The sequence below is a fragment of the Astyanax mexicanus genome, chromosome 13, assembly GCF_023375975.1.
Source record: "Astyanax mexicanus isolate ESR-SI-001 chromosome 13, AstMex3_surface, whole genome shotgun sequence".
Classification (NCBI taxonomy): Eukaryota; Metazoa; Chordata; class Actinopteri; order Characiformes; family Acestrorhamphidae; genus Astyanax; species Astyanax mexicanus.
In genome coordinates, this window is record NC_064420.1 from 7,525,757 (window position 1) to 7,537,197 (window position 11,441).

Here is an 11,441-nt window from a genome sequence, read left to right on the forward strand (position 1 = left end):
CTCGAACACACAGCGTGCACTGCACTTCCAACCGTTAGAGGAAGTTCAAGCTCATAGGTGGCCGAGGTGATACAACTCTTTGTCTCACTCAATTCTTTTCAGCTCTTAACAGCTCATATTATCAGGCTTTACTATTAATATTTAATATTTTAATATTATCAGGCTTTACCAGAGGAAATACTCTGACAGAAGTGGAATGTAGTTTATTTGTTTAATGTTGTTTGTATGTAGATTTTGTACTACTTTATCCAGATATGAGTTACTAGGACAAAAAGGCCTGGCACACAGTCTCCACTCTTCACAATTCATCCAAAAGGTGTTCTATCAGGTTGAGGTCAGTCAAGTTCATCCACACCAAACTCGCTCATCCATGCATTTATGGACCTTGATTTGTGCACTGATGCACAGTCATGTTGGAACAGGAAGAGGCCGTCCCCAAACTGTTACTGCAAAAGTTGGGAGCAAAAAAATGGTCCAAAATCTCCTAAAGCATTAAGAGTGTCTTTTACCCCTGAAATATAATAATAATAATCCCCCCTCCACCAAACTTTACACTTGGCACAGTGCATTTAGACAAGTATCGTTCTCCTGGCAACCGCCAAACCAACCCCAGACTCGTCCATCAGACTGCCAGACAGATGTGTGATTTGTTACTCCACAGAACACTTCTCGACTGTTTTAGTGTCCAGTGCTGGCATGCTTTACACCACTGCATCTAAAGGTTTGCATTGCATTTTGATGGCCATGAAAACCCATTCCAAGAAGACCAGTGACGTGCAGACGCTATGGCCCAATGTGCTTGGGCAACTGCCCTTTTGCCGTCCTTGGCTCAATCATTCAGATTCAGACATCTCGAGATATAGGCAAAAGGGAGGGGCGCGGGCGTAGCGGGGGACATGCAGCACGCTTCACTAGAATTAGTTTTTTTTTAAAAGCGCAGCACAGGACCGGGCGGCGCTTCAGCCAACTAGCAGAGACCCAAGAGGAGTTTGAAGATGCCGTGGGAGTCGAGCGACTGCCCTGAAGGTGAGCTTGAAATGTAGCCTTCACAGTATTACAAGACATGATCACAATCAACTTCTCTAAAATCCGATGTCCTCGAGTTTAGGACGTTTAGTGATCCTAAATAATCTGACAGCACCTACTGTGCCACGTTTAGGTAGCAAAAAAACCTCGACAGCCAGCAAGCTTCCAGTCAACGTAACATTTCATTTTGTCAAGCAAGATGAATGACACACATAAAGCACTATTCGAATTATTCACATGCACGTTGTGATAATGCCCACGGAGAAGAGCCGAATACAGGAGAGAGAGAGAGTGACTCTTTTTTTTTTTGGGGGGGGGGGGGGGGGGGGGGGGCTTTCTTAAGGTTAGAGCAACTGCCCTTCAAGATTCCTGTGCACATCCCTGCTCAAGACTGCTAATCTGTAGCTACATAAAGTTTGGAGGCCTGGAGGGAAAGGAAAGTTTCTCTGCACACTTTGCTACCGTGCAGATCAGGGATCGTTACCCATGGTTAAAATAGCACTGCTAATCAACAAATTTTGATCATGTGTCTGATTAAGAGGGTACCAACCTGCCCTTCCTTAGTAAAGTGTGCCTTTATGAAGTGCCTTCTAAGCCACCATGACCAGACAGTACCAGAGGTGCCCTTTCCTGTAGAGTCAATGCAGAGGGATCCAGTGCTTTACACATTTCTCCTAGAGCAGGGGTGTCCAAACTACGGCCTGTGGGCCATTTACCTGCTGTTAAGCAGGTTTTTATATAATGTGAGATTCAAAGTTTGAACGCTAGGTGTCAGAAACGGGCCAAAGAGTCTAAAAGCGGAGAGGGTGCGCATTTCTAGCGCAGAAAATCGGGCCTCAGTGTCTAAAAGCGGAGAGGGTGCGCATTTCTAGCACAGAAAAATGGGGTAAAAGAGTCTAAAAGCAAAGAGGGTGCGCATTTCTAGCGCAGAAAAACGGGGCAAAGAGTCTAAAAGCGGAGAGGGTGTGCATTTCTCACGCAGATAAACGGGGTAAAAGAGTCTAAAAGCAGAGAGGGTGCGCATTTCTAGCGCAGAAAATCGGGCCACAGCGTCTAAAAGCGGAGAGGGTGCGCATTTCTAGTGCTGAAAAACGGGCCAAAGAGTCTAAATGCGGAGAGGGTGCACATTTCTAGCGCAGAAAAACGGGCCAAAGAGTCTAAAAGTTGCCGTAATGAAGGAGTTTAATATTAAGAGACATCATGAAATTAAACATCAATTTGAAAAATCTTAGTTTACACAACACTGTCAAAGATAAAGTGTGTAAATAAAAAGTAAAATGGTGTGTAAATGAAAGTAATCAGGAAAAAGTATTATTTAAAGTGGTATATTTCATTATTTGTTTTATTACAGAGTGTGGCCCGTGACATCAAATATATTTCTCCTTCTGGCCCCAACAAAAAAAGTTTCGACACCCCTGCACTAAAGCATTTACCTAAAGTGCTACACTCAGTCAGTGTACACTACACTACAAATAGTTTACATTTATGTCTCCCTCTGCTGGACATGGAATACATTACACCAACACACTATACACCAATCAAGCTTTACATAAAGATCTTCTCCGTGTTTCTACACCCATTGTATATATTTTCAGCACCACTAATCATAAAGGACTTAGTACTGTATCTGTTTCTCTGCATATTTTATTAATATCCTATACTTTCCCCCTTCTTCAAAGCTCAGGAACCCACAGAAGAGACCACTTTAGAGCAGCCACAATTACTTGTGCATCTTAAAAAAAAAAAAAGAACTTCATTAAAATGTTACTTCATTTCAGTAATTTAGTTCAAACTGTGAAACTTGTATTTTATATTGATTTATTACACACAGAGTGATTTATTTTAAGTGTTTATTTATTTTATTGTTCATGATTATGGCTTACAGCCATACAGATTTCCAGCCAGACTTGGCCCACTGCCCACATTGCCAAAAGTACCAATTGGTCTTATTTAATACTCAAATTTTCTGAGACACTATTATTATTATTTTTTGTATAGGCTGTAATCACATACTGCTAAATCTGCAACAAAATCAATAAATTCCTTAAGAAATTCTATGTCAGGGGTGTCCAAACTTTTTTTGTTGGGGGCCAGAAGGAGAAATATATTTAAAGTCACGGGCCACAGACTATGTAATAAAACAAATAATGAAATTTACCACCTTAAATAACACTTTTTTCCTGATTATTTCATTTACACATCATTTTACTTGACTTACTATCTTTATCTTTGACAGTGTTGTGTAAACTAAGATTTTTCAAATTGATGTTTAATTTCATGATGTCTCTTAATATTAAACTCCTTAATTACGGCAACTTTTAGACTCTTTGGCCCGTTTTTCTGCGTTAGAAATGCGCACCCTCTCCGCTTTTAGACTCTTTGGCCCGTTTCTGACACCTAGCGTTCAAACGTTGAATCTCACATTATAAAAACCTGCTTAACAGCGGGTCAACTTTCATTCTACTTCTAAAATACCTCTAAGATGGGAAGCTCCAAAAAAGAAAACGGGCCGCAAATGGCCCGCGGGCCGTAGTTTGGACACCCCTGTTCTATGTTAATAAAAAACTAGTTTTTTTATTATCTGATTAATTATTTTTATGTAAAGGAGCTTAAAAAGAAGTGAAATTATGTGTGTTTCTGATTGATAGCTAACGTATGTTTTTTAAAAAGTATGCAAACACCAGACAATCTAGAGTTGTCTACATTACTATAACCTGCAGGTGGCGCTTCATTTAATGCTAAATAATTATTGGTCATAATCCAGGTTTCAGTGAGGCACAGCACATCCCATTTCTAATCAGTTACGATTTAATTCACTATAATTCAATACGCTTTGGAGTTAGAGATCTTATGTTAAGTAAACCAATCTTTAGTTTTTCAGTGCTGGTGTTACAGTCTGGATATGACTGTTTAATATGAGATATAATAGGGGGGTAATAATAAAGCATGCAGAGAAACAGCTACAGGACTACTGTCTGTAATTCTTATAAAATTAGTGTATGGCGTCACATCAATATCAAAAATACTAGGTGAAAAAAATTAACTAGCAGGTTTAAATATTTTGCGTGTGTAAATGAACTTCTCGTGAGCACAAATGTAAAACTAGCGAGCAAAAAAATGGGAATCGTGTGCGCGCTGAAGAAAATGTTGCCCTCAAGCTTAATTTTTCTCCTCTCGGGTGCTTTTTTTCCTCACGCACTCGACTGAGTGTTTTGTAGAGGTGGGCGGATCAATCCAAATATCGATAATATCGATACCAACGCTGGTATTGGTATTGAGCAATACTCGTGTAAAAATATCGATATTCAAGCTTTTTTCTCTGCCGCACGCACTGACTGCTTCGCACGAGATTCACCACAGTCTACTCTCTGGTCTCTTGTTGCTGCACATGCGTCACATGGCTCAGCAAAGCCAGCCAAACCGCCACACAGGTAGGCTCAGCCTGGCCCCGCCCACTCAGCGCTCTCCTCGAGTCGACACGCCTCTACCTCAGGAGATTAGTGTTGAGTGATATTTTTTTACACTCTGTTTATTTAAGAAAAACTTTAGGTTACGACCGTAACCCCGGTTCTCTGATAGCATGAGTGAGGTATCTCACTATGGGATACGCCCCTCTCGCGTATTCCTCAGAAGCACTCTAACATTACGCCAGCCCTTACTGGCTGGCCAGGTCTGACGTCCGCGGGGGGGGGCACCCCCTATAAAAGCAGGTGCCCGAGCGGCAGACCGTCATTCAAAGTTAGCTATCTCTTCTCGCTCATTGCAAGAAGGGTGGTCCGGTGAGATACCTCACTCATGCTATCAGAGAACCGGGGTTACGGTCGTAACCTAAAGTTCTCTTTCAAGCATTCATTCGGTATCTCACTATGGGATATGCTTACTCCCGTATTGCCGGACAAGCCAACCTAGACGCTGCTTGACCTGACATCAGACTGGCGCGTCTTGAGCCAGCGCTGAGCTAGTGCTCAAAACAGCATGAGCCAAACGTGATGAAGTAACGTCAAGCCTGTAGAACCTCATAAAGGTTGTAGGTGATGACCAACAAGCGGCCGCACATAGCTCTTGTAAGGACACCCCTTTAAAAAGAGCCCATGATGTGGCAATACCCCTCGTAGAATGCGCACACAGACCATCGGGGGGGTTCAACCCTTTTGCTGAATAGGCCAAGCCTATAGCTTTTACAATCCAGTGTGAGAGACGCTGTTTTGTAATGGGCTTGCCCTTATGAGACCCGGACCAGGAAATAAATAGTTGATCTGATTTCCTGAATGACATGGTCCTGGTCAGATACGCTCTCAAAGCGCGCACAGGACATAGCATATGTAACCGCTGCTGTTCCGGAGACGAAAACGGCGGTGGGTGAAAAGCAGTGAGCTCCAACGGAAGACACGAATAAGACGTGTCCATAACCTTAGGAATGTACGCTGGGTTAGGTCGCAGAGAAACGTTAGAGTCACCTGGACCAAATTGCATACACGAAGAATGCACTGAAAAGGCGTGTAAGTCGCCAACTCGTTTGGCAGACACGAGCGCCATAAGCAGTGCTGTTTTAAGTGAAAGCATCTTCGAATCCACCTCCAGTAAAGGTTCGAATGGAGGTCCGGATAAAGCCTCTAGTACCAGAGGCAAATCCCACTTAGGAGATAAAGGTTTTGATACAGGGCGCAAGCGACGCACCCCGCGCATAAATCGACAAATGAGGGGGTGTTGCCCCAACGTTTTGCCATTAAGTCCTACGTGACACGCAGAAATAGCAGCTAGATACACTTTGATAGTGGAAAAAGCTCTACCATTTTCAAGAAGTGTTTGTAAAAATAACAAAACACTCCTTACAGAGCATTGGTATGGCACTTCATCTGTGTCAGTACACCAATCCTCAAACACACGCCACTTAGCATGATACAAAGTGCGTGTGGACGGTGCCCTAGCACTTTGGATGGTAGCTACTACATTCTGAGGCAGCCCACATGACGTCAAATTTAACCCTTCACGGGCCAAGCCCAGAGAGCTAGGCGCTCTGGGTGAGGGTGAAAGATTTCTCCCCGCGCCTGCGAGAGCAGATCCCTGCGCAGTGGGAGGGGCCATGGTTGAGCGTAAAGCATCTGCGTTATCTCTGCTAACCAAGTCTTTTGTGGCCAATTCGGTGCTATCAGAATAACTGATAGACCCGCCTCTCTCACTCTGATTAGAGTAGGGGATATCAGAGCTAGTGGAGGGAATGCGTAAAGGAGGGCACGCGGCCACTCGTGTGCCAGCGCGTCCACTCCCAGCGGAGCATCCCTGTCCTTCAGTGAGAAAAACTGGTGGCACTGTGCGTTCTCCCTGGATGCGAACAGATCCACTGCTGGGAGACCGTACCGCTTCCAGACCATATTCACCACGTCTGGGTGAAGTTTCCACTCCCCATAGCGAGGGTGGCCCCTGGAGAGTAGGTCCGCCCCTCGATTTGACACTCCCGGCACATGCGTTGCTCTGAGTGAGAGGAGGTTGGCATTGCTCCAGATAATCAGTCTGTGTGCTAGCCTGTGAAGTTGTAGGGAGCGTAAGCCCCCCTGCTTGTTGATGTAAGCCACCACAGTCGTGTTGTCCGTACGGACCAACACATGAGAGTTTTCCACATACGGAAGAAAATGACGTAGAGCCAGGCATACTGCCCTGAGCTCCAGAACATTTACATGAGCCAAGCGTAAGCTCGGACTCCACTGTCCATTTACCGACCTCCCTTCGTGGGTGGCACCCCATCCCCATAGAGACGCATCGGTAGTGATTACTTTTCTGGCACTGATCGTGCCTAACGGTGCGCCCTGTGACAGGAAGCGCGGATGCTTCCACAGTCGCAGTGTCCGCGCACCCTGAGCTGACACAATAATTTTCCTGCGTGCGTACATTCGCGGGTCCAGACCGAGTTTCGCCACCCAGCGCTGAAACCCCCTCATATGTAGCCTCCCTAGGGGAATAGCAGCCAATGCTGACGCCATCAGACCCAAAAGTCTGTAGCACATCCTCAGCTCCACATAATTTCCCCTTCGAAACTGGGCGAGGCATGCCTGAAATGCCTCTACTCTGTCTGGGGAAAGCCGAGCTCTCATCGCCACTGAGTCTAGGGACAGTCCGATGAAAGTTACTGACTGGCTGGGGTTCAGCACACTTTTGGCCAAGTTGATTTGAAACCCCAGCCATGAGAGGTGTCTCATTAAGTATTCGGTGTGTGTCACGGCTTCTTCCTTTGACTTTGCAGCCAAAAGCCAGTCGTCCAAATACGTTGCCAGACGAATTCCATTCGCCCTGAGCGGCCCTATCGCTGCTTCTGTGCATTTGACAAAAACGCGCGGGCTCAGAGAGAGGCCGAACGGGAGTACCATATACTCGTATGTCCTCCCCTGAAAGGCGAATCTGAGAAACTTTCTGTGGGGAGGGTAAATGGGAATGTGAAAGTATGCATCTTTTAGATCGATGGTGGTGAACCAATCGTCTGGGCGTACAAACTTTAGCAGTGCTGAGTGAGTCAGCATCCGGAATTTGTACTGTCTGAGGTGTTTGTTTAACGCTCTCAGGTCCAGTATAGGTCTCATGCCCCCTCCCTTTTTGGGAACTATAAAATACCTCGAGTAGAAGCCGCTCCGGCTCTGCGTTGGAGGTACTACTTGAATCGCTCCTTTCTCTAAAAGAGAGGCTATCTCTGCTTCTAGAAAACTGGCAGCATTTCCCCTCGCCTGTGACCATATTATGTCTGAGAATCGAGGGGGGGTGTGTGAAAATTGGAGCCTGTACCCTTTCTCCACAGTTCTGAGCACCCATTGCGACGCGATACACGCGCGCCAGCGCGCTATTCGCTGTGTTACAGCTGGCTGCAGCGCCACCAGTGGAGCACTGCTGCCCTCTAGTGGAGGGCAGCACTGCCTCGCTCTGGCAGCTGCGCATGCACGCGTGGCCGGCTCTGGTACAGAGCTTATGTGGCCCTGCGCCGCTAAGTGCACAGTGTTCCTTATGTTTTTCAACAATAGGGCATTTTTGTTTTGAAGTGCCCTCGGCCCGTGGCCTGGTTGCACAATGGGGTACAATTTTATTTTTGTTGAACACAGTGTGTTTTTGACAGTGGACAGGGGTTTTCTGAACTGAACAAAGTCCCACACTTCTGAACTGTGAGCCGCAACTGCAGGCTCTAGGGACTGGTCCCCCAGTGGGAGAGGGGCGTGTGTCTGGCAAACACGCTTTCCCTCCCCCGGCAGCGAGTTAGGTTGCCTGCGAGGCCCTCTTGCCCAGGCGGGCGCGAGGCGGCGCTTGTCGGCTTCCGTGCTGGTCCACTGGTGCAGCTGGCTTGTTACCCCATGCTCCTCCACTCTCAGCTTTGGGTTTTGCTGGTGGTCTGGGCTGTGGTGGGGTGGGTCGCTTTGGAATCCTGTAGCCAAGCGGAGCACGCGCTACCGCTTGTGCAAAGGATGGGCGGGGCGCTGAGGCAGGAGGTGGGTGCACTTTCCTGGGCAGACAGGTTTGCAGAGCCTCACCCTCCCGCTTCTTTTCCTCACAGCGGCGTTGCATAGCAGCCATAGCGGGGCCGAACAAGCCCTTTGGATCCACAGCAACATCCAGAAGCTGGACTTTTTCGCGGTGTGAGAGGCTAGACAAGTTGAGCCAGTGCGCTCTCTCCTGCGTGACCATGATACTCATCGCCCTTCCTGAAGCCTGGACAGCACAGCGATGTAGGCGAAGGCATAAGTCGGTCACCACGCACATCTCGTCCCAGAGCTTGTGCTCCGTGGTTCCGGCCATCTCCTCCTGAAGCTCAGCCTGATACGCCATCAGCATAGACGATGCGTTCAGAGCTCGCACACCGAGGGCAACGGATCTGTATGCCTTGTCGGTCATGGAGGACTGGAATCCGTCCGCCTTTGACGGGAAGCTAGGCGCGGATGTGGTCATGAAGGCTTTCTGGCCAGGATGGAGGTGGTGAGCGACCAGCGGCTCCACCTGCGGCAGATTGGACAGTCCATTCGCCTCCATTTCTGCGCAGTCCAGCGTAGCACCGCCCAGGACCGGGTTTTTCGATGAGAAAGGTTTCGGCCAGGTGCGGGTCATTTCTTCCAGGCACTCGGGGAATAGCGGAAGAACCTGTCTCTCCATACTTTTCACCCTGGGTAAGCGCTTGCCTTCATACCGAGAACCGGCCTTCTCGGGCAGAGCGCTGGGCCATGGAATGCCCAGTTTTCCTGCGGCGCGCTTGCATACGTCGTGCAGGCTCGCACACGTCGTGCAGGCTCGCACCAGCAGCTGGGGAACCACCGACCTCGCCTTCCGCGCCTGAGCTACACTCGCGAGGGGCTTGAGGCATTGCTGCCTCCGTCGGTGGAAGGAACGGATCGTCATCGTCCTCGTAGGGGAGGATGTTGTCCGAACCGTCCAGTGAATCCAGCTCCGCGTCGAGGAGTTCATCCCTCTCCTCGCGCATGCAGCCGAGCTCGTCGAACAACGGAGATACTTCATCCATGTGCTCGGCCCAGTTTGCACTGGTACTGGCTGCAGACACCTGAGGTTGACCCTCGGGAGCTGGAGGCGCCGCCATCATGGGGTCTCGATCGGTCAAACTAGCATGGCGTGCTAGTCGACGACGGAGACTTTTCATGGGCAGGCGGGCGCAGTGGATGCAAGAACCCGTGGGGGCTAGTGCGTCTTGGGCGTGTTGCAGCCCGAGGCACTCATTGCAGCAGGGGTGAGTATCTCTTGCAGAAATATTGTTCCCACATGAGCATAACCGCCCCAGCTTCTCATCTCTCTCTGAGGGAGAAAGAGAAGCCATTGCTAGTTAGCTTTGCAGCTGAAGTAACTCTTAGCTTTCCGGCTAAGTGTAGTTGGCTAAGGCTAATGTTTGGTGACAAGCTAGCCGATAGCACAGGATATAGGGTTCAGCGTACTCTAGTTTGGTGACTAGCGAGTTGCACTGAGTGTTGACCACTGTTTGGAGACAGACTGGTTAGATAGTTGTTTGGAGACAAGCCTATCTTAATTGTGTCGAATGTCGCCGTAGTTAGGAATTAGCGCCCGGCGAGCGAGTGGTTAGCTCTGCTCTGTGGACAGTAGCGTAATTCCTTGGCAGCGTCGACTTGAGTCGCTTCTGAGCGAGAAGAGATGTTTGAATGACGTTCTGCCGCTCGGGCACCTGCTTTTATAGGGGGTGCCTCCCCCCGCGGACGTCAGACCTGGCCAGCCAGTAAGGGCTGGCGTAATGTTAGAGTGCTTCTGAGGAATACGCGAGAGGGGCGTATCCCATAGTGAGATACCGAATGAATGCTTGAAAGAGAACTTGCATTTGAATTGCACTGAAAGGAAGACAATTCCTTATTTTTTATTGTTTTTCCAAATGACAATTCTATTAAAAAAAAGAAACAAAGAACTAGAAAAGATGTCTAGTGAGGGGAGAATTTTTATTTAATTTTTTTATATATATTTTTTTATTTTTAAACTTTGTTTTGTTACTGTTCCATTGTTTCTAAACAAGAAATGTTGATTGTGATACTAAAGTATTTTGTTATCACTTACAATGTTTGGTGAAATTATATCCTAGGTTTTTGGATCATTTGGATCTATAAAGCTTAAATATTAAAAAGTATCGGTATCAGTATCGATATCGGCAATACTGGCCCTGCGTTTACTTGGTATCGGATCGATACCAAAATTCCCGGTATCACCCACCTCTAGTGTTTTGAGCTCGAGTTTTGAAAGGGGTGGTTTTGACAGTTTGGGGGCAGAGTTAGGGTTGCCTTCCTCAGCAAGTACAGGTCTCTGCTGACCGGAGAAGTGGGCGTGTCGAAAGGTGTAGGCGTGTCAAAAGGTGGGCGTATCGAAAGGTGGCGTACACAATGGAGTGGGCGTGTCAAAACTTTACTCTTGGCCACCAATTTTTACCCCGATTCACAGCGTTTGATTTGTTACAAACAGCAGAGATGTAGTAATGATTCAGGACGCTGTCACATGTTACAAATACGAGCTGAAATACTTTATATTATGCTCTTTAAGAAAGACAGACATATGGTATGGCATATTAATAAGTGTATAAATTAACTATTTATATATTTATATGTACATATACACACGCAAACACACACACATAAATATATATATTAAATAATTAGTTAATTTATGCACTTATTATTAATATGCCATACCATATGTCTGTCTTTGTTAAAGAGCATAATATAAAGTATTTAAGCATGAAAGCACGTATTTGTAATGTGTCACAGCGTCCTGAATCATTACCACATCTCTGCTGTTTGTAACAAACCAAACCGTGTGTAAATCTGGTAAAAAATTGGAAGAGTCGTGAATATTATAGGTTTATTATTATTAAACTCCTTTCTCAGTGTAAATAAATCCACTGGGGGCGCATGGTTGCCAACTTCAAAATGGCGGCCAAGCTGAAA

The 11,441-nt window shown here is 46.9% G+C and overlaps 1 protein-coding gene across 1 annotated transcript; it reads right to left on the bottom strand.

Annotated features, from left to right (window-relative positions):
• Positions 1-5,911: 5,911 nt before the first annotated feature.
• Positions 5,912-9,147, bottom strand: LOC125780574 (uncharacterized). Its single transcript, XM_049462944.1, has 2 exons — positions 8,286-9,147; positions 5,912-8,065 (listed from the first exon to the last, which is right to left on the bottom strand). The coding sequence occupies exons 1-2, from the start codon at positions 9,145-9,147 to the stop codon at positions 6,006-6,008; spliced, it is 2,922 nt and encodes a 973-aa protein (XP_049318901.1). The 3' UTR covers positions 5,912-6,005.
• Positions 9,148-11,441: the final 2,294 nt, after the last annotated feature.

Excerpts from the sequence above, each read along its gene's own strand:
- LOC125780574 (XM_049462944.1), bottom strand. The coding sequence starts at position 9,147 with ATGGAGAGACAGGTTCTTCCGCTATTCCCCGAGTGCCTGGAAGAAATG. Across the intron at positions 8,066-8,285 it reads GCCGCCTCGCGCCCGCCTGG|GCCACGGGCCGAGGGCACTT; the intron begins GCAAGAGGGCCT and ends TTGTGCAACCAG.